Source organism: Hirsutella rhossiliensis (genome assembly GCF_020360975.1).
Source record: "Hirsutella rhossiliensis strain HR02 chromosome Unknown scaffold00001, whole genome shotgun sequence".
In the NCBI taxonomy this organism is placed as follows: domain Eukaryota; kingdom Fungi; phylum Ascomycota; class Sordariomycetes; order Hypocreales; family Ophiocordycipitaceae; genus Hirsutella; species Hirsutella rhossiliensis.
In genome coordinates, this window is record NW_025408667.1 from 10093434 (window position 1) to 10117338 (window position 23905).

The 23905-nt window shown below is 36.3% G+C and overlaps 1 protein-coding gene across 1 annotated transcript; it reads right to left on the reverse strand.

Moving 5' to 3' along the window:
• Positions 1 to 18136: 18136 nt before the first annotated feature.
• Positions 18137 to 19991, reverse strand: HRG_01275 (FAD binding domain-containing protein; the record flags this gene model as incomplete). The annotated part of the gene is made up of 2 exons (XM_044859746.1): positions 18137 to 19819; positions 19884 to 19991. 2 exons carry the CDS (start codon positions 19989 to 19991, stop codon positions 18137 to 18139), a joined length of 1791 nt encoding a protein of 596 aa, XP_044726146.1.
• Between the last annotated feature and the right edge of the window lie 3914 nt (positions 19992 to 23905).

The following is a 23905-nucleotide window of genomic DNA, read 5'->3' on the forward strand; positions in this document are numbered from 1 at the left end:
CGGATAATTCCTCCTTCTCTTTTACTAGTGCTAGTAATTAAGGCTCCGGAGCCTATCTTTACTTTAAAGCTACTCTTTTTCCTCTAGGCCTAAGGGCGCGGAGTCCTCTTCGTCGACTAAGGCAAGGAGCGGTTCTATCTTCGCTACTTAAACTACTATAGGCCGCTTAGCTAAAAGTAAGGGGCATTTTAATATAAAGTATATAGACGCGCTATAACGTAAGTAGCGGCCGTTAGCCTTCTTTTTCCTAATTTCTTCGCTCGTTACTTACTTCGCCTACTACTTAGAGAGCGGAATAATATAGGGGGTATTTAATAACGACTTCCTACCGCGTTTAGCTCGGTCTATATAGGTAGCCGATATTAAGGTATCCCCGTTAGTATTAATAGTTAGCGATTCCTCTTATAGAGGGGCGGTAATCCTATTACCGCTATATAGCGTATACTTATAAAGCTTTTAGAAACGCGGCGTCTACTTATAGCCCTATACTACCTTTATTAACCGGCTTATATACTTACCGTAGTTAGTAGGTATAATTATAGGGATAAGTAGCTCTTATAGGGCCGGCGTAATTAAGTTCCGTAACTATATAAGCTTTACGCTATCTTCCTATACTATAGTTCCCGCTGCCTATAAGAGCGTCTCTTCGAAGTTAGGGAGGAATTTACTAAAGGACTACCTATCCCTCTACCTAAGGGTCTATAGCTTATCCTACGCCTTCTCCCGCTCCTATACGTTGCTAAACGTATATATAAGATATTAAAAGAAGTCTTATAGGTCGCGTTTACCCTTAGGGCTACCCTTATCTTAGAATCCGGAGATCCTCTATATCTAGGGCTCTAGTAGTATATAAAGGAGCGAATACCACGCTATATTATAATAGCCGTTTAGGCCCTATTTCTTATCTATTATAAACTTCGTCTATAGCTAGCTAAGAAAGAAGTAAAAGGACTTAGGCTTACTATCTTAAGTTAGCTAAGGAAGCGGCTTTTATATTAGTAGTACTACCGCTATAACCGGTATTACGGAGGTCGTAGGGGTTAACGCTAGTCTTATAGACGGCTCCCTTAGTATAGCGAGAACCTTATTCTTCTCGCTAGCCGTCGCGCTTTTAATTGCTTCTAGGATAGCTACGATACTTCCTATCCGCTTAAGGGGTAGCGGGGTGCTCCCTTAAGAAAGCAGCGCCCTTTCTAGGGAGATATCTATTAGGTCTATTAGTTAATAGCTTATACTATTATAGAGTAGGTAGAGGTATATATATAGGTGCTGTCCGTTAAATAATATTAATAAGCTATATAGAGCTCTTTTATACGCGGCTAGCCTATATATATATATATAGGATCCGGCCCTTTATATATAACTATATAGTTTAGGCTATAGCCTAAGCCTATAACTTATAATAATTAAAGACTCTTATAAAAAGTAGCTAGTATATTTATAAGTTTAAATAGTATTACTAGATATTTAAATAGTCTAAATTTCGTTTTAAAGGCTATTATTTATTTATATCTTTTTTTTATATATATTAAGTTATAAGCGCCTTTAAGGCTAAGGGCTATAAACTATTTTTTACTATATAGTCGATCTTATAGTTCCGATATAAGTAGTAATAGTATTCGGTCTTTTATTATAATATTATTTAAGCGTTTATAGTTAATAATTAGTTATAGCTTACTATTTTTCTTTAAAATAAATATAACTAAATAGCTTATTTTAGATATTAACGTTTATATATATCCTTTTTATAGATTCTTATTAAGGTAGTTATATAGCGTTTATAGTTACTTTTCGTTTAAGTTATAGATCTTATAAAACGTTAGCGTTATTCTATCTTTAAGATAAATTTTATAGTCCTATTAGCTATATTTAGGTAACCCTATCTTAAGTTCTTCTTTAAAGAGTTTATTATATTTTTAGTATTCCTAAGGGATATTCTTTATTCTATCTTATAGGCTTTATTCTTTTTCTTAAGAGCTAGTTTCTCTTAACTTAAGCTTTTTATTAATTTATTTAAGGTCTTTCTTTAAAGTAGTAATAACTCTTTAAATCTTTATATTATATCCTTTATTTTATTTATATTAAGTACTAGGTTATATAGCTATATTAGTTAGTATATAAGTCTTATTAGTCGATTTTATTATATCCGCTAGTTTAGTTACTATTTTCGTTTATATTACTAAAGCCTATAATAATTTACTTAAACGGTTATCCTTTTTATTTTATTTAATAGCTAAATTATTATAAAATTTTACTTTCTTTTAAATCTATTAGTCTTAGAAACTTATATCTTTATTTTAATATAGCTAGCTAGTTTTCTAGTTAATTAATAAGTTACTCTCTTATAGATATAAAAGCCTTAATATAAGGTTATATTCTTTAATATTTATAATATTAAAGTTAACTTATTTATTATAGCCTTAGATATTAATATTAAGGTAATTAATCTCTATATTAATAATTCTATTATTATAGTTAAAGGCCTCTCCTTTAATATTTATAAGTTTATATAGATCTTTCTTATATCTCTATATAAGTTAATAACGATTAATAACTTTAAGTAAAACGTAATTACTTATTATACTATAATCTAAAAGTATATATATATAATATCCCGCGATTTAAATATCTAATACTTTTTAGTTACTATAGCTTACTATTACTATATATAGGGTCCTTAGATCTTATTATATCGTGCTAGTCTATAGCCCTTTTATAGATAGCGTACCTCGTTTTTTACTTAGTCCTTATTTATTTTATTTAGGTATTCTTCTTTAATTTATTATTAATATCGTTTCTTTATATTTTTATTATATAGTATTATATCGGGGCTTAAGAGACTAATTTCTTATAGCTAATTAAAGATTTCTTATTTCTTAACGCTATATTATTTATATTATATTACTTCGTAGTTAATTATATACTATACTTTATAATTCTATTTATTTTTATACTAAAAGTTAAGTTTTCGTTTAGCGTCTTTTTATTTTTTATATAGTATTTTTATATCGATTTTTCCTTAGTTAAATATAGCTTATAGCCTTTATATATATTACTAATAATATTTTAGTATACCGTTATATCGTTTATACTATAGAAGCTATCGCTACTTCTACTTCCCCTCTTACCCCTACCCTCCTCTCTATACCTCCTTTTAGCTCCTTCCTTAAAACCTGTTTTTTAGCTTCCTAGGTTCCTTATACTAAGAGATATCTCTAAGAACTACGAAATTAAGCTACGCTTCGCGATACTAGTTCTATAAATTTAACTTATTTCTATATTTTAAGATCCCTTTATTATATTATTATAAGGGTTTTCCTTAGTAGCTTTAAGAACTATCTAATACTATTCTTATTACTTAAGTATACTATATATTTATTATTATAATATATAGTTTAACTAAGGAGTTTATACTTTAGTTCCTATCTATTAATAGAGTTTAGGTATTTCTTACCTTTTAAGGCTAGTACTTAATAAGTTTTCTTCTCCTTATAAGGTTATCTATATTCTTTAAAGTAATATCTAAGTTTCCTATAGTTAAAATACTTTCCTTTACTTTTTTATATTATATTTAGATCTATCTTACCTAGGTTAATTATATAAGTATAGGTAATAGGAGTTTTATACGTCTTTTTATAATTAGTACGTTAGTTAAAGTTATTTTTATAAAAAGGGTTTTAATTTCCTCTTCCTTATTTCTTTTCTTAGTATTATATATACTATCTATCGTCGATTTATATTACTATAGTAATATAGTCTAAGAGGTTATTAGGTCGATTTTCCTTATAAAGCTTATCTTTAATTTCTTTTTTAAGCTTATTATAAAATTATAATATAAGGGGTTCGTCGTCCTAATTAAGCTTTAAGGTAACTTAACGGAACTTTATAGTATAATCTAATATTAAGATCTTTTATTAAAGTTCTTAGAGTTTCTATTTAGCTTCTCGTTCCTTATTAGTTATTCTAAATACCTTTATAATAGCTTCTTTAAATCCTTAAAAACTAGTAAAGACTTTATCTATCTTATTATCTTATTACGCTAGTTAGTTATTAAGAAAGTCCTTTATAATAAGTCTAAACTAAGTAAGTACCGTTCTAAATAAATAATTTCCTATATAAAGTACTTTTTTAACTAGGTCTAAGAGTTTAGTAAGGTAAAACTAATAGTAGGCCTTAAGTTAAGTAAGAAAGTCTTAAAGCGTGCTATAAGTACTATTAAATAGTCCTAGCTATTTTAGTTTAACTACTTTTCTAAGGTCCCTAACTTATCCGTTACCTCCTTTATTCCTAAGTAACTATTATCGCGAAGCGTAGCTTAATTTTATAGTTCTTAGAGATATCCCTTAGTACGAGGGACCTAGGAAGCTAAAAAATAGGTTTTAAGGAAGGAGCTAAAAGGAGGTATAGAGAGGAGGGTAGGGGTAAGAGGGGAAGTAGAAGTAGCGATAGCTTCCTATAGAGGTAGCGAGAGATAAGACGGATATGCCGGCAACGGCTAGAAAGGAGGGGAAAACCCGGCAAAAAGCTCGGTAGTTAAAGGGACATTAGTAGCTTCTTTAAGCAGGATCTTCTTTATTAATTAAGATACTAAACGGGTATAAAGAGGGGCGTTAGATAGAGGAAAGAAGGATAGTTAAGGCAATATAATAATTACTCCCCTACCGTAATTACTGCTCCTATAAGAATTAAATCTCTCTGCCCTGCCTATCCGACCCCTTACTTTTAATTTCACCTTTATACATTTTTATATACTTCTCGTATCTCTCTTCGCGAGAACTATACCTTATATTAAAGGGTAATAATCTCGCGGATTATATCCTAAGGCAATATAATAGCTCTAAATTTAGTTAATCTAGCTTACTATATAGGTATATTAATAGTTATAATATTACTTAAAGTAACGCGGTATTATATTAAATAAGAGCTTTTAATATATAATAACTAGTATTATTCCTAAGGGATAAACCTATTAAGCGGTTTATATTAGTAGATATAATAAGGCGTAGTCTAAGTAATAATAAGTATATTATATTAGTAAGAAGTTAGAGGTTATAGACTATAGGCTATAACTAAGTAATTAAAATTAAAAATAGAATCGTAATAAAGATCTATATTAAAAGCTAGAGAGCTATTTATTTAAAAGAGTAAAAGTAGGTAGCTATATATACCTATAAAGACTATCCTTAGATTATAGGCCTAGCTATAATCCCTAATATTAGATTATATAAAGCGTAGTAATCCTATTAATCCTAGATTACTTAGATCTTTACGATCCCCTTAATCTTATATCTATTAAATAGTTATACTAACTATTTATCTATTAGACCGTATTACGTACTTAACGCGGTCGACCGTTAGCGGCCTAGTAGCCGTGGTTATAATACCTATACTTAGCGCTTATACTATAGGAGGTTAGCGGAAAACGCCTATTACGCGTGCTTAACTATAGACTTACGGGGGTAGCGGAGATAGAGGCGGGGGCCGAAGGGCTAGGTATTATAGAAAGCGGCGGGGATAGCGTTATTACCTTAAAAGGCGATATAAGGGTAGCTAGCGTAGCGGAGGTAGTAGCGGCGGCGGTAGGCGCGGTAGTAGGGGCGCGGGAGGGAGCAGCGGTAGTAGCGGAGCCGTCGTCGGCCGTGCCTAGCACGGCGTCGATAAACGACTCTATACGCTCCGAGAAAGAGGAGGCGGAGGAGAAGGAGGTAGATATATCTAGCGCGGAAGTTAGTATTACGGATTATAGCCTCCCGCTCTATAAAGTAAGGAACTTACTAGTTAAAGTTATTATTATTATTAAGGCTATTATTACTATTATAGCTACTACTATAAGTATACGTTAATAAAGCGGCCTATATAGCTAGGAACGAACTAACGCCCTAGGTAAAGCGGAACTTACTTATTACTATTACTACTATAGTTAAAGAAGGAAGAAAAGAAAAGGAAGGAGGAAGGGAGGATATAGCCTTATATACCCCTTAGTAGAGGGGGCTGCCTAAGGCTAAGGGGACGGGTAACCTAGGGCTTACGTAGGTCTAAGCCGGCCGCCGGCTACCTAGGGGCGTATATAATAGGTTACGCCCTTATTTAAACGGCTAGCCGGCTAATAAGTATAGAGCTAGGTTACGGCTGCTTAGGCTAATAAGCGCGGGGATAATAAGGCTAGTAAGGCTAGTATAATTAATAGGAAAAAGGCAGGGTAAAGCTAGCGGTATAAGCCTAATAGTATAGAGGCTATTAATAAGGTAGCGCCGCGCCGCGCTTAAGGGAAGGTATTATATAAGAGTCTTTAACTATTATAGGTTATAGGCTTAGGCTATAGCCTAAGCTATATAAGTTATATACGGAGGGCCGGATCCTATACTTATATATATAGGCTAGCTATATATAAAAGAGCTCTATATAGCTTATTAATATTATCTTATAAACGGCACCTATATATACGCTTTTACTTACTTTATAATACCTAGCTATTTAAGCTTATACTTATTAAAGAGTTATTAATCGCTTATATCTATATTTATATTAATATTATACTTATATAAAGGTAGTAGTATAAATATTAAGGGTATACTATTTACTTTCTTTATAAGGTTAGCTTAGTATATAATTAGCTCTTACTTTTACTATAAGAGCTAAATACTATATTACTACGTCGTATTAATATATTATCCTATATAAGTCTTAGCTAGTAATTTACTCGCTAGTTCTATATATATAGCTAAGCTATTATAATATAGCTTAACTACTTATATTACTACTATCCTAGCTATTAATATATAGTTATTAATAAAGAGTAATTAAGCTAACTACCTTAAGATAGTAATATATTAAATATTATCCCTTAAAGTTAGGTAGAGGCTACCGATATTAAACCTAAGGAAGATTAAAAGGTAGAGCTTAACTTAAAAGATATAGCTATAGTACTAGACCTATTAGCTAAAGATATAAAGCTTAATACTTTATATACTATCCTTATTAAATACTTAGATTTAAAGCTTCTTATAAACGCTTACGCTATAGCTTAATATAAACTATATACCTTAAATATATAATATTATAACGACCGGTGTTATTCCTAAGGGATAAACCTATCGAGGGGTTTATATTAGTAGATATAATAGGGCGTGGTCTAAGCAATAATAAGTATATTACGTTAGTAATAAGTTAGAGGTCGTAGACCGTAGACTATAACTAGGTAATTAGAATTAAAGATAAATCGTAATAAAGATCTATATTAAAAGCTATCGAGCTATCTATCTAAAGGAGTATTCCGTTCCTTCCTTATATATCTCGAGAGCTTCCCTAGATCGCCGAGAGCACTAGGTGATCCCGTCGCCTAGGAGCGCTAGGGCGCTAGAGCGATCCTAGGATCCTAGCCGTAGAGCGTTAGAGCGCTAGAGTAACCCGTCGCTCTAAACTTAATTGGCCCGTCGGTCCGTCTAATGTTCCTTGCTCCCTACGTTACGTATCCTCGTAATATATGCTAGTCCCCGCGGTTCGCTAGACCGTGGTCGTAATAGGATACCTCCCTTCTTTTTAGTCTTGCCCTTAAGACCTACTGCCTTAGCCGCCGTATATAAATATACCCTTATCGCGTTATACGTAAGTATATCGTTCTTTATTCCTTTATCCTTTCGGGATATGCTGCTAATAGTATATCTAGTCGTGTTTAAAAATCCCGTTCTCGTAATTCCGATAAATCGCGTTAACGATCGGAGCTAGCATCCTAGACCGAGATCTACGGTGTTAAAATTATACCTTGCTCCTATTGTTTTCGGTTAGGCCTAACTTATAAGGTCGGCGAGCGTTCTAATCGGTGTTCCGAATATGCCTCTATAGGCCGTTCTTATAATAGGTGCAATATAGCGTCCGCCCGTTCGTTTTATCCCTTTCCTTCCCTATCGTTCTTTTTCGCTAATATTCCTTCTTTTTCTAGTTCGTCGTATTATAAATTAATAGTAAAAGATTAATTTAGACGAACGGAAAGTAGAGGAAGCGTTAGAGGAAGCGATAGCTCGCTTAGCTTAGATTAGGAAATAGAAGCGTTTCCTAAAGGACCGAGGTAGTAAGTTATTTTAGCGGGGTATATAAGCTATTAATAAAGAAGATAGTATAACGCGTTCTTCTTAAGACGAATCGGTTCGTTTATTAAATAAGGAAACTATTACTATTAGTAAGGTTTAATCGTTTAGTGCCTTAGACGTATTAGACTAGGATGCTATTCTTAGTGACCCTATATTTCCGAGCGAGGGTTCGCCTAGTAGAACTATCGGAGTAGAGAACTATAGTAGGTTAAGTGCTTAAGTAGTTCCTAGGTATTTTCCTCTAGTCTATATCCCTTCTACTTAATAAGGTATTCTTATTGCTAACCTTATTTTCTTATATCTAGTATTTGTTTTGCTTTATATTCTTAATCGTTATTGACTTCGATTTTTTCCTATAGTTTAGCGTTTTATAGCGCTAGTTCTAATAATAAGATATAAAATATCGGGTATATCTATATTATTATTAGTAGCGAAAGTTCGTAGTTAACTTTCGAAATAACCTTCCTAATTTTAAATAGTCTAAGTTTCTTAAAATCTAATTTATTGCTTAGTCGTTTTATTTTAATATTTCGTCGTATAAGGTAGACTATATCTCCCTCTCGAAAGATTAGTCCCTATAATCTTTTCCGATTATAGTAAGTAGACATTCGTTCTCTAACGAATTAAAGTTCTTATTATATTTCTTTATATAATTTTCGTAGCTAATCTACTTATAGTATCGCTCGTTCCGCTTATAGTCCTTATCGAGTAACCTTAAATACTTCTAGGTTATATCCGTAATTAGCGTATACTAGTAAGAGCTTAGTTATTTCCGTAACTAAGCTATTATAAGCTAGTTGCGCTATTAGTAGCTATTTAACCTAATCGTTTTATTCGTAGCTAATATAGTATCGTAAATATTATTTAAGCGTTTAGTTAAGTCGTTCTATTTATCTATCTATTTATAGGTAGTAAGCTATACTAAGCTTATATTTCGTCCCTAATTATACTATAAGAGCTTGCTAAAACTTAGGTATAAATATGCTTCCTCTATTAAAGATAATCTCGTTTAGTAGTCCGTAATTACTAATAATAGTTCGTAGGAATATATATACTAGCTCTTCTATATTGCTTGCTTCTTTATATAGTAAGAAGTACCCGTACTTCGTTAGTCTATCGGTAATAACGAATATACTATTATACTTAACATTAGTTATAGGTTCTTTTAATAGTAGTAGCTTTATAATATGGTCGAAAGCTATTAAATCCTATAGTTTCTCTAGTACTAGTAGCGGTTATAATTCTCCGTATAGCTTATATCGTTTAGCTTTACTTCGTGCGTAAAGTTTATATTCTTTAATAACTTATCGTACTACTTCTTTAAGCTATAGGAAGTTATATTATCGTTTAATCCGTTCTATTATTCTTTAGATTCCCTAGTATCTATATATTAGATATTCGTATATATCTTATATAACTTTATCTTATAATTCTAGTAGTATCTAGATTTTATTTTTATATATTAGAACTTCTAAATATTCTATATCGCGTCCGTTTAGTACTTTATATTCTTTTATCTATTTTAGGATCTTCTAGTATATTAAGTCGTCGGGTTATACTTTAAATATTATATTTAGCTATCGTTACTAGTAGTTCCCGTTTTCGTTGATTTCTAGGAGCTATCCTTTCGCTATAGGTGCTCCTATATCGTAGTTACTTCGTCGACTAAGGGTATTAGCTCGACCGTTTTCTATTCCTTTTCTATAGATTATTTCGTAGTCGAATTCCGATAAGTATTTAGCCTATCGGATCTATCGTCCGTTTAACTATTACGTCGTTATAAAATATAAGATGTTCTTATAATTTATATAGACCTTAACCTTATATTTACTTCCGAGAAGGTAGTATCGAAATTCCTTAAAAGCTTAAATAATTACGAGGAATTCTTTATCGTAGATAGGGTAATTAAGTTCTACGCTATATAGCTTTTTTGAGTAGAATGCAATTAGTCGTAGTCTTCCTTTATCGTCCTTCTATCCGATTTATACTCCTAGAGCAAAGTCTAATATATCGGTTTCGAGTTCGATTTATCGTTCTAGATCGAAGGTAGTTAAGACTAGTTCTTACGTAATCGTAGTCTTAATATATTCGAAAGCTTCGTTAGCTTTATCGTCCTATATAAATTCTTTTTCCTTCTTCGTTAAGTCGTATAGTAGTGCTGTAATCGTTCCGAAATCTTTAATAAATCGTCGGTAATAATTTGCAAATCCTAAGAAACTTTATACGTCCTTAACGTTCTTTAGCGTTAGCTATTCTTTAACTAAGTTAATCTTATCTTATTATATTTATATCTCTCTTAGTAAGATCGTATATTCGAGGAAGTCTACTTCCTATATATAGAACTTACTTTTCTCTAGTTTAACTAGTAACTTCGTATTCTAAAGTACGTAGAGTACCTTATAGACGTGTTCCTTATATTCTTCTAAGGTATCCGAGAAGATTAAGATATTATCTAGATATACTACTATAAAGATATCTAAGTGTTCGCGTAGGACATTATTAATTATCCGTTAGAAGGTAGCTAGTGCATTTATAAGTCTAAATAGCATTACTAGATATTCGAATAGTCCGAATTTCGTTCTAAAGGCTATTATCTATTCGTGTCCCTTTTTTATGCGTATTAAGTTATAGGCGCCTTTAAGGTCGAGGGCTATAAACTATTTTTTGCCGTATAGTCGATCTCGTAGTTCCGATATAAGCGGTAGTAGTGTTCGGTCCTTTATTATAATATCGTTTAAGCGTCTATAGTCGATAACTAGTCGTAGCTTACCGTTTTTCTTTAGAATAAATATAACTAGGTAGCCTACTTTAGATATTAACGTTCGTATATATCCTTTTCGTAGATTCTCGTTAAGGTAGTCGCGTAGCGTTTATAGTTACTTTTCGTTTAAGTTATAGATCTTATAGAACGTCGGCGTTATTCTATCCTTAAGACAAATTTCGTGGTCCTATTAGCTATATTTAGGTAACCCTATCTCGAGTTCTTCCTTAAAGAGCTTATCGTATTTCCGGTATTCCTATAGGATGTTCTTTATTCTATCTTATAGGCTTTATTCTTTCCTTTAAGAGCTGGTTTCTCTTAACTCGAGCTCTTTATTAATTTATTTAAGGTCTTTCCTTAGAGTAGCAATAACTCTTTAGATCTTCGTATTATATCCTTTATTCTATTTATATCGGATACTAGGTTATATAGCCGTATTAGTTAGTACGTAGGTCTTATTAGTCGATTTTATTATATCCGCCGGTTCGGTTACTATCTTCGTTCGTATCGCTAAAGCCCGTAATAATTTACTTAAACGGTTATCCCTTTTATCCTATTTAGTAGCTAAATCGTCGTAAAATTTTGCTTTCTTCTAAATCTACTAGTCTTAGAAACTTACGTCTTCGTCCTAACGTAGCTAGCTAGTTTTCTAGTTAATTAGTAGGTTGCTCTCCTATAGCTATAGAAGCCCTAATATAAGGTCGTGTTCTCTAATATCTATAATATCGAAGTTAACTTATTCGTCGTAGCCCTAGATATTAATATCGAGGTAATTAATCTCTATATTAATAATTCCGTTATTATAGTTAAAGGCCTCTCCTTTGATATTCGTAAGTTTATATAGATCTATCTTATATCTCTATATAAGTTAGTAACGATTAACGACTCTAGGTAAAACGTAATTGCCTATCGCGCTATAGTCTAAAAGTATACGTACGTAATATCCCGCGATTTAGATATCTAATACTATTTAGTCGCTATAGCTTACCGTTGCTATATATAGGGTCCTTAGATCTTATCGTGTTGTACTAGTCTATAGCCCTTTTATAGATAGCGTACCTCGTTTTTTACTTAGTCCTTATTTATTTTATTTAGGTATTCTTCTTCGATTTATTATTAATATTGTTTCTTTATATTTTCGTCGCGTAGTATCGTGTCGGGGCTTAAGAGACTGATTTCTTATAGCTAATCGAAGATTTCTTATTTCTTAACGCTATATCGTTTATATTATATTGCTTCGTAGTTAATTGCGTACTATACTTCGTAATTCTATTCGTTTTCGTACTAAAGGTCGAGTTTTCGTTCTATATCTTTCTATTTCGTACGTAGTGTTTTTATATCGATTCTCCCTTAGTCGAATACGGCTTATAGCCTTCGTACGTATTACTAATAATCTTTTAGTGCACCGTTATATCGTTTATACTATGCTCGTGCCTTTTCGTATTTATAAACTCTATAGTTCGGGTATACGCATTCGTTATAATCTTCTTTATCGTATTTAATTCGTTGCGTAAGTCTTTAGAAGATTAATAGTTCGGATGCCTTAGAGCGAGTAGCGCTATGCTATTCCTCTATTTTAGCGTATTTATAGATTTTATATATCTCTAAAAGATATCTCGTTAATAAACCGTAATTATCGCGGCATTTAAGTAGTATACCGTAATCGGGTTCTAATAATATAACTTAGTCGTTTAGGTAGCGTTAATCGATTTTCTAGTAGTCTAGTTCTATACTTAGGTAGGGTTTCGAAAGTACTTATCCTTTAAACCTAACCGGGAAGGCGTTGTATTATGCCTTTATCTAGAAGTATATTATATAATCTAGGTAGACGTATAATATCTATAAAATATACTTATAGTGCTTATAAGTAAGTAGTATTTATAGATCGTCTTTAAATTCTCCTTATAGTTACTATTCTCGTTATAGAGCTATAAAGGTATCGACTACGGCGATAGCTATAGCGTAGTCTCCTCCGCGTAGTGCCGGTTAATATCGAATTAATATAGCTTATTAGTTTTCCGTGAGAATTTAAGGTATTTATTAGGTTCTAATTTTAAGTATTTCTTCGAATTCTTCGAAGTATAGAGCGTGTTCTTTAATCGTAGTATTTTCCCTTAGTAACGAGGGTAGTAGTATAAGTTCGTTCTCGTCTTCCGTTTCTCTAGGTATTTCTTATTTTTTAGAGCTTATATCGTCGATACTTCGTTATTCCTCTTTAGGTTATTATCCGAGTTTTATAAGTATAAGGGCTATGTCTATATCTTCTTTATTATATTGTTTATAGACTGCCCGTTGTTATTATCGATTTTTGTTTTATATATCCTCCTAGAATCGTTTGCCGTTTTTCCTAATCTAGTCTTAGGAGACTCCTTTAGGATAGGGGTATTCCGGTTCTACGAATTTAACTTATTTCTATATTTTAGGATCCCTTCGTTATATTATTATAAGGGTCTTCTTTAGTAGCTTTAGGAACTATCCGGTACCGTTCTTATCGCTTAAGTATACTATATATTCGTCGTCGTAGTATATAGTCTAACTAAGGAGTTTATGCTTTAGTTCCTATCTATTAGTAGCGTTTAGGTATTTCTTACCTTCTAGGGCTAGTGCTTAGTAGGTTTTCTTCTCCTTATGAGGTTATCTATATTCTTTAGAGTAATGTCTAGGTTTCCCGTAGTTAAAACACTTTCCTTTGCTTTTCTATGTTATATCTAGATCTATCCTACCTAGGTTAGTTATATAGGCGTAGGCAATAGGAGTTTCGCGCTTCTTTTTATAGTTAGCGCGTCGGTTAAAGTTATTCCTATAGGAAGGGTTCTAGTTTCCTCTTCCTTATTTCTTTTCTTAGCGTTGCGTATACTATCTATCGTCGATTCGTACTACTATAGCGATATAGTTTAAGAGGCCGTCGGGTCGATCTTCCTTATAAAGTTCGTCCTTAACTTCTTCCCTAAGTCCGTCGTAGAATCGCGATATAAGGGGTTTATCGTCCTATTTAAGTTTTAAGGTAACTTAACGGAATTTAGCAGTATAGTCCGATACTAAGGTCCTTTATCGGAGTTCTCGAAGTTTCTATTCGGCTTCTCGTTCTTCGTCGGTTGTTCCGAATACCTTCGTAATAGCTTCTTTAAATCCTTAGAAACTAGCAAAGACTTTGTCCGTTTCGCTATTTCGTTATGCTAGTTAGTTATCGAGATAGTCCCTTATAATAGGTCTAAACTAAGCGAGTGCCGTTCTAGATAAACAATTTCCTACGTAGAGTACCTTTTTAACCGGGTTTAAAAGTTTTATCAGGTAGAACCGGTAGTAGGCCTTAAGTTAGGTAAGAAAGTCTTAAAGAGTGCTATAAGTACCGTCGAATAGTCCTAGCTGCTTTAGTTTAACTGCTTCTCTAAGGTCCCTAACTTATCCGTTGCCTCCTCCGTTCCTAAGTAACTATACCTTATATCGAAGGGCGATAATTTCGCGTATTATATCCTAAGGCGATATAGTAGCTCTAGAGTTAGTTAATCTAGCTTACTATATAGGCATATTAATAGTTACGATATTACTTAAAGTAACGCGGTATTATACTAAATAAGAGCTTTTAACGTATAACGACCGGTGTTATTCCTAAGGGATAAACCTATCGAGGGGTTTATATTAGTAGATATAATAGGGCGTAGTCTAAGCAATAATAAGTATATTATATTAGTAATAAGTCGGAGGTCATAGACCGTAGACTATAACTAGGTAATTGGAATTAGAGATAAATCGTAATAAAGATCTATATTAAAAGCTATCGAGCTATCTATCTAAAGGAGTATTCCGTTCCTTCCTTATATATCTCGAGAGCTTCCCTAGATCGCCGAGAGCACTAGGTGATCCCGTCGCCTAGGAGCGCTAGGGCGCTAGAGCGATCCTGCGATCCTAGCCGTAGAGCGTTAGAGCGCTAGAGTGACCCGTCGCTCTAAACTTAATTAGCCCGTCGGTCCGTCTAATATTCCTTGCTCCCCACGTCACGTGTCCTCGTGACATGTGCTGGTCCCCGCGGTTCGCTGGACCGTGGTCGTAATAAATATACGCCGATTAATAAGTTTAATTACTCTTATATATTATTTTCCTTAGTATTCCCTTACCTTTTTCTAGATAATAAAGCGGACTTTATTAAGCCTTAATTATACTTAGTTAATTATAAGATTTATATTAAGTACGCGATATACTAATATAATAAGCGTTTTACGAGCTACCTAACTTTTTACTTTATTACTTTTATTAACTTAATATAGTTAAAAGTATAAGCGCGGTTTAAATTCTTTATAAAGTAATATAATAAGATATAGTAGCTACTTATATAAGAGTAGCTTATATAAGCGCTTAAATATAGCGGGGATCTTATAGTATAAGCGCTAATTAACTTAATTATAAGGTAAATAGTATTAATTTATAATATACGCCCCTTTTAAAATAAAAAGAGATAAGACCTTAAAGCTTATACTTATAATTATAGCTATCTTAGTATATTTATTATATTTAGCTTTATAGATTTATATTAATAGTATTATAGAGTAAGTAAAGGTATAGGCTTAGGTACGATCTATTAAAAGAAGGTTAATAATCTATATAGGGGAAAAGGAAGAGAAGTATAGGCCTAGCCTATATAAGCGTAGAGGCCGCTTATATATAGACTTAGCCTAGACCCTAGTCTAGGCCTATATAGGGCAAAAGCCCTTATATTATACCCTTACCTAGCTTTTAAAGAAGCGCGCCTTTAAATAATACCCGATACTACGCTTAAGTGGACGGAACCCTTATATAGACCACGCACGCCTAGTCGCGGAAAAAACGTTAGTAAATAATATATAATACCTTCCTAAGTAAGCTTCTTAGATAGACTATATTATTAGTAGGGGCCGCGCCCTAGGAGTCGGGCTTTAATACTTCTAGCTAAGGAGCAGAGGCAAGTAAAACGGCGTATAGCTAGCTTTAGTAAGCTTATAGTATCCCGCCCCCCCTATATCGGCGCACGGTAGTAGCTTCTAATACCGTAATATAGGGGACGGTACTCTAGTATATAAGGCTCCGCTCCCTCCTATATAGGGCTATATAGGCACTCCCTTTCGCTATAGTTATATTATATTAGCGGCCTTCTTATATCTTAGCCGCCCTTTTAGTCGCTATAGGCATACGTCCCGTCTATATAGCAGCTACTACCGCACGCGAGGGGACGCTAATAAAGCCCGTAGAGGCGTTACTAAGATTACTTATCGCTAGAGTCGCTATCGTCGAACCTAACCTCCTTTCCGTCCTAGCGCGTACGCCCCTCTACTACTTAGAGTGCGTTTACCCGCGCCTCCCGGCGCGGGCACTTTAAAAACTAATAGGATTTACTACCGTAGCCTATATAGCGACCCTCTTATCGCTACTTCTTTCTATCCTTAGTCCTTAAGGCGGAGATAGAGATATCTATAGTATTACTAGCGTTATCCTTTTCTTATACTATAGAAGAAGACGAAAAAAGAAACTTATTACTACTAAGCTCGCGAAAAAGGCGGATAAGATCGATATATATATCTAGTAGTATAGACCTTTCGCTTAGATAGGTATACTAATCCGAATTTAAGCTCGTAATAAGGTAATTATACTTTACCGCGTCGGGCTAGTTATATACGTTTGCTCGATAAAGCACCTCTTCGAACTATATAAGGTAGGCCGGAATAGCTTTACTCCGCTTCTAATAGAGCGTTATAAGCTCTTAGCCTACCGACTTAGCTACGTTAGGTTCGCTATAATTAGTATAGAGCTTCGTAAGGAGGTTAGCTAGTCTATTTATATTAATACGTATAAATAGTAAGAGATACCTTTATAGGTATAGGGATAGGCTCGCGTAAAGATAGTTAAATTAAGCGTAGATATCCCCTATTACGGCGGTATTAGTATAGAGCTTCGCTTCTATATAAAGTAGCTATAGCTCGAGCTCTATAGAGGAGCCGTCGAACTTACTAAGGTACGGTAATACCGCTCTTAGTCGTGCGGAGCCCTACTATTATAAGAGGCTCTTAATTGCCTAGGCGAACTAAGTATTACGTTCGCCTTAATTTTACGACTATAAGAGTGCGGATATTTCGCGTGCGTATATACCGGCGCGGGCGGTTTAACTAGACTAGGTAATTAAACGTTAGCTTTAAAGGTAGCTAAAAATAGCTATTCTATATACGGGGATATAGAGAGGGTAAAATAAAGGGTAGATTATACTATTACGGAGTAGGTAGAGGCGTAGGCTTAGGTGCGGTCTATTAAAAGAAGGTTAATAATCTATAAAGGGGAAAAGGAAGAGAAGTACGGGCCTAGCCTATATAGGCGCGGAGGCCGCTTATATATAGACTTAGCCTAGACCCTAGTCTAGGCCTATATAGGGCAAAAGCCCTTATAAATAGAGCCTTTATTAATATATATCTTAGTATAAAGAATAGCTAGGTATATCTAAAATAAAGAAAATAGCTTTATTAAAGTACTTATTATAGTAAAATCCTTATATTACTACTTTTTACTTCTACCGCTAATACTACCTTTTTTAAGATATTATATTAAGGAAGAAGTTTAATATATTAAACTACTAAGACTTATATAAATAATAAGGGTATAGTAGTCTATATAACTATAGTCTATATTAGATAAAGAATTACTTAATAGCCGATATAGAGGACGAGGCCGCTCGCGATATATTTACGCGTATATAGGGCTTCTATATCGCTACTATAAATCCCGAGCTAAGTAGGACTACGCCTTAGGGGGAGGGTAATCCGCTAAGTATAGATCCGCCAGGCGTAGAGATAACCTTCCTACGGCTCTCGTAAATCGTTAACCGCTACTAGCGCTATAGGTGCAATACCACGTACTGCCTGCGTGTCAGAAAAAGAAGCGACGACCTGGCGAGGGATATGAAAGGGGCTGTGATGTAACGCTAGTTACGTAACATACTGCGAGCCTGCGAGCCTTTGGCGCGCTGGCCCCCTATGTCATAGTCCTACGGGCTGCATACGCGTAATAAATAAATGAAAACCCCCCGCGAAGTGTCAGACATTTAGCTCCACACGGGTCAGAGATGGCATCAGGCAATTGATGAGAATTATCTAAAGAACAAGAAATGAATAAACGAACGCACGGAGTTGTGCAGCTCTTTATACACAAATAAAAGGTCCGTCGCGTAATTACGCAGTAGCGGTTGCCTAGCAGGCAACAGCGGCGTTGCGAGTAACATCGCCACTTCATGAATAATCATCCTAGGCAGGCTTGATATGCGACACGAAGCTCACGGCCCTGTCGACGGCGCCCTGCAGAGCGCCCCATCCGGCTGTTCGACGAACTGCTCGGCGCCGACGCACGTCGGACAGTAGAACACATGATTGGGGTCATACTTTTTCTTGGCAGCCAGGTGAATCTGGTAGTTGGCCTCACCGTAAAAGGTAGTCATGTACTCGGGGTCGCCACCATCGCCCTCGTTCATGTATCCTCCCGTGCTAGGGGCGAGCTGCTTGAGGGCCTTGCCCTTGGTAAAGGTAATGTCGTCGGCGATGGCCTTGCGCTCGGCCGCTGTGAGTGTCTGAGTGTGATTGATGTTTCGCATGGCGATGTGCACCATGGGACATGTACGCCAGGCAGGGTGCAGGCCCGATGACTGGTCGGCGGCGTCTTCAAAGACCTTGCCGCCCGAGAGAAGCAGGATGAGGTTAAGGTTATCCTCTCCAAGTGGGCCGCTCACAGTCTCGACCGTGTTGCGGACGCGAACGGGGTCCGCGACCGACTGGTTGTCCAGCATGCGAGACGTCATCAGCAACGTCTGGCCGGGGAAGAGACCTTTCCCTAGCTCGGCCTCGTAAAAGGACCAATAGTCGCCGTAAGTTATGAAGTTGTCGTTAATAACGTTAAGTTGGCCCTGAAATGAAGCCAGCTTCTCGCGCACGGGCCCGTATGTTTGGTTTGCCCTTTCTAGCCCTTCGCCCATCATGTATAGATTGTGGTAGTAAAAGCCGCGGTTCCAAACCACATAACCGGCATATCCAGCCTCATTGAGGGAAGGCAGAGCCTGCAACATGCCAGACGCAAAGTCTAGGATATGCGTGCCGTTTGCAGGCGCCCCCTTCGGCATCATTATAAGCTTATGAGCCCTTAGCTTCTTGTCGTTGGGATAAGCCTTAACTTTGGTGCTAAGGACAATGCCGTAGCCAGGACCACCGCCGCGCAGGGACTTAAAGAGATCAGCGTTCTCGCAGTGGTTAGCGATGACGACGCTGCCGTCGGCGAGCATGACCTCGGCCTCGAGCAGTTGGTCGGCGCCGAGCCCGTAGGTCCGCGTCGCCGGTCCATGACCGCCGCCAAACAGCCAGCCTCCGTTGGCACCGACGGTCGCGTGGCCACCGCTTACGACGACGACGTTTAGCTCCTTTGCCTTTTTGTTGACATCACCCCACTGGTACATTCCGTTAATGTGGAAGGCGTTATGAGTCCAGTTTGACCTGCTGCACTGGGTAGCTGACGTGAAGTTGGGCTGAAATATGATATCGTTGCGGAGGTTGCGCACCCAGATAGCCAGGCTTCCAAAGCCGTCGGAGCGCCCGATTAGATCGTGCCCCGTGTTTGCGACGGTGAGCCGAAGGTTATTGTCTTGGGAAAATTTAAGAGTCGCATTGATATACTGGCGGTCTGTTGCGTCGACGGCGTATTGGGGGAGCTTCCCCAGCGTGCAGGTCCCGGCAGTCTGGTTTGCATTACGAGGCGGGCAAGTCATGTTTAACGGATAGTATCTACCTAGGGGCTGTGCTGTCTGAAAGGCGTCATTTGTCCACATTTCTTCGGCCTTCTCGCATTGCCCGACATCGCGGGAGTCGCCGTAACAAGATTGTGCGAGAGGAACAGACTTGATGAGATTGCCGCCAACCGTGGTGTTAAAGGCGGCCCATGCCTCGTTCGATGGCCAACACGGTTGTCCGGGGACCTAAGCGGTGTTAGCAGGCCGATGCCCATAGTCACAGCAAACTTGAATATCCTCAGTTCCTCACGCATCTGCAGTTTTCAGGCGCCTGGGCCGTCGATCCGTCCGCGATCTGGGCTTTAGCCGACCCGGCAAGGACGGCCGAGGCCAGCGCAACGAGGGTATGGCTCCGCATGGCGGCGGCTTGACGAAAGGAGTGACAGTTGTCGAAAGGAGTGGCAGTTGTGCGAGTTTTGCACGAAAGAGTGGATTTTGCGACCTGGACGTTGAGACCGAGTTTCTTTCTCAATCCGACGACTTACTTGCTGTACTTTATGTAACAACAGCCATGGCCTGCTTTCTGGCAAGTCATGTACATCGGGGGCACTCTTCCTTGCCAAGGCCTAGGATCAGTCCAAGCAGTTAACTACCCGCATAAATCATGCTCTTTGAATTATTCTACATGCCGCATCCTCGCCCATATGTCAGAGAAATCACTCATGACAACTAGGTCTCCCCCGCGAGCTGCGTCATGTCATGACATGTGCCCTAACCAGGCCAGCGACGTAAGGCTCCTTTCCGTCTGTTACCCCACATTTATCTTAAGTAGCATTAAGCTTAATTACGGAGTAGCCCCATTCGGGTGACTAGAGATTCAACGGTTACTCATATAAGATCCACCTACGATCTGGAGATCTAGAACGTGTTGGGCAAGAGCGGGCGGCATAGGGCATGCACTAGCTGACTCTACCAAGACTCGGATGCTATGTCCTCTTTTGGTAGTCTGAGTTTCCAGTTTAGGGAGGCCGGGTTTGCCCATCCTACCAAGCACGTGTAACTTATTTGCAAGGGTCTGAGACTAGCATCAAGTAATTGCCAGTTAAACTGGCTACGGAGGGGCCTTTCAAAGGTTATAACTGGCAGTGTGGCGATCAACGCAACGTCAATCACGAGGTTGTCAACCAGGTTAATATCAACCAACTCAACCTAACTCAACGGAGCCGATTCTTACTAATCAACTAACTCAATATTATAAAGATATTAAGTTAGTTGCGTTAATAAAGGTTAATTAGGTATCGCCGCGATGTTCGTAAATTTTAGTACCGGGTAGCTTAGCCTAAATTACCTAGGGATTACTGCTTATTAGCCTTAAGGAGTACCTCTATCTATACCTAGGAATATTATATATTAATATACTATAACTTATAACTATAAATTAACTTATTTTAGGCTCGACGCGTTAACGCGTCCGATGCGATTCGTCTTTCTAGTACCAGCGTTAGCCTAGCCTCCCTTTATAACTCGCTTCTCTAGACCGTTACTTTCCCGCTCTATACGTTTAAAAAGTTTAGATTTCGAGGCTATAGATTTCGAACTACCTCCCTATTTTTACCGGCTCCCTTAACGCTAGCTCTATCTATACCCGAGCCGTCTATACTAGCCGAGGCCCGCGCTAATCGACGAGATAAAGATCGATTATTCTAATATTTCCGTGGTTATATATAGGCCTAGCGAAGCTAAAATACGAAATTATAGGTATAGGAATATAGCTTTAATATCGAAAAGGGCTTAGATCGGCGATAGGTTTATAAAATTTATATTAAATAAAATAGGCCGAAGCCTAGTACTATAATTTCTATTAGCACTTAAAACGCTAAGCGGTATCTCTAGGACTATTATAAGATCTAAGATCCCTTTAGAAAGCGTTCTATACTAGAGCCTTAAAAGAAACCGTCTATAGGATACTAGACGATAACGGATGCCTTTAGCCTTAATCTAAACGCGCCTTAAGAGTAAGCTATTACGAATTACCTTATTAAAAGCTTTAATAGGAATGTCTTTTAACGTTTAGTAGTTAAATAGATCGTTAAGAGCAACCTATCGTTCTAAGAACCCGAAAATATAAGGCTATAGGCTATTTTCGAGTACCTTAACCTATTTATAATAAGTATAAATACCTATATTAGTTATAATACGGCTCGTAAGCGCGCTATTACCGAATTTAAAACGTATAAGGGGAAGTTTATCGAGGTATTAAGGCATTTACCTAGGTTAATATATATCTCGTTCGATAGTTAGAGATCGTAGAATAAGTATGCTCTTTATAGCGTTATATACTTCTTTTAAAATAAGGACGGTAAGTCCTATAAGCTTATTCTTAGAGTCCCTAAGCTAATAGTTCGATACTTAGGGGCTAATATTAAATACGAGATTATCGAAATACTTAAGTTATATAAGATCCTAAACGAGAAAATAAGGTACTTTACTTATACTTAATAACGTATTAAATAATAATACTATAATAAATACTATTAAGGAGAGATTTAGGTTCTTTAATAAGGAACTAAGGGGCTATTACTTTAGCTATATAATTAATCCTATAGTTAAAGCTATTCTCTTTAAAAAGGATATTAATATATTTAAATCCTAGCTATAATATAAAGACGTCTTAGCTATAACTAAGTATAAGCTTTAGCGGAAGAAAGGCCTAGTTAATAAGCTCTATAATCTTATAGTTACGGTCTACTAATCTAATATACTTACCGCGCTTCTCTATAGTATCTAATTGCTAGAGTTCGTTATATCTAAGGACCTAAGTATAAGAATTCGGAAGCCCCTTAATATAGTTATCGATAACGAAACGCGCTAGCTATTATAGCTATATATAATCTAGCGGGCCTTTAAGCTTCGACCTTAACTTAAGACGCTAGTCCTAAAGTATAAGTAAGAATAGGAAAAAGATAATAAGTCGAAGTAGTTAAAGTAGATTAAGGTAAGCGCTATTATACCTACTATATATTAAGATAAGAATAAACTAAATAATAAGGACTAGTCTATTCTAGAGGTATTTAAGGATATCCTATAAAGCTTTAAGGATACTATTAAAGCGCTTAAAGGTAATAGGATTTAATAGAAGCGTAATTAAGGATATTTCGAGTCCTATAGTAACGTATAGGACGTAATTATAGGATATAAATTCCTACTAGTAGAATTAAAGAAGGCTAAAGCTAAGATCGATTAGTATATTAACCCTAAGTATTTTAGGGCTAATATTAATCTTAGCTAGAAGAAGCTTAATAAATACTATAATAAGCTAGATAAGACTTTAATATATTATATAGTACTAGCCCTATACCTTACTTATCGATAGGGTTATTTTAAGATAGTATAGTTTAGACGGCTAATATAAGTTTCTAAGGTAAAAGATATAGTATAGTCTATTTAAGACCGAGAATATAAGATATTAAATATCTTTATAGAGGATTATAATAAACTAGCTATAAAGCGTTAACGGATATAGTACTATTCTCCGTTTAAATAGAATAAGGATAAAGCCCGGATATGTCCTTATAAAGAAAACGATACTAATAAAGTAGAGGACGAGTATACTAGGTAGTAGAAGGACCTATTGCCTATAGATTACGATATTTATAATCCGCGTAAATATTAGTATACATAGCGGTTTAAGTACCCTAGGCTTTCGCGAATAGCTATAGACTTTCTAACGGTTTAGGCGATAAGCGTAGAGTGCGAAAAGCTATTCTCGGCGGCAGGTCGCATAGTAACGCCTCTTCGGAGTCGGCTAGAGGCAAGCACGATCGCTCTTTACTAGGTGCTACGATTATAGTTATATACGGGTATTATAGACGAAGTTAATCCGATACTATTAAATAAGGCGGATAAAGCAGTGACTAGGCAGCCGGTCGAGGAGAAGGTAGTAAGAGGATAGCTTCGGGGTTTGCTAATATAGATACGGGAGGAAGAGGCAGGGTAGGAGTAGAGTTGCGTTAGGTCGTTGGGCTCTAAGGTGGCGATCGAAGCACTAAGACGGGGCATAGGGAGCTAGTCAACTATCAACGCAACGCTAACTAACTCAACATAGGGTTAAGGTTAATTAACTTAACGGAGGAAAAGCTTATTAATCGGCCAACTTACTTAACTAAGGGCTGAGGTTGAGTTGGTTGCGTTGATCGCCACCCTGGCGGGCAGAAGGGCCTTCGTTGGATTTTCCGCCGCTCATAGACCTTTGGAGAGCTGCAAGAATAAGGGGAATGATAAGGACCGAGAAAAACAAGTGGATCGATGTCTTTGCTCCTCTGCCCTCCGTCA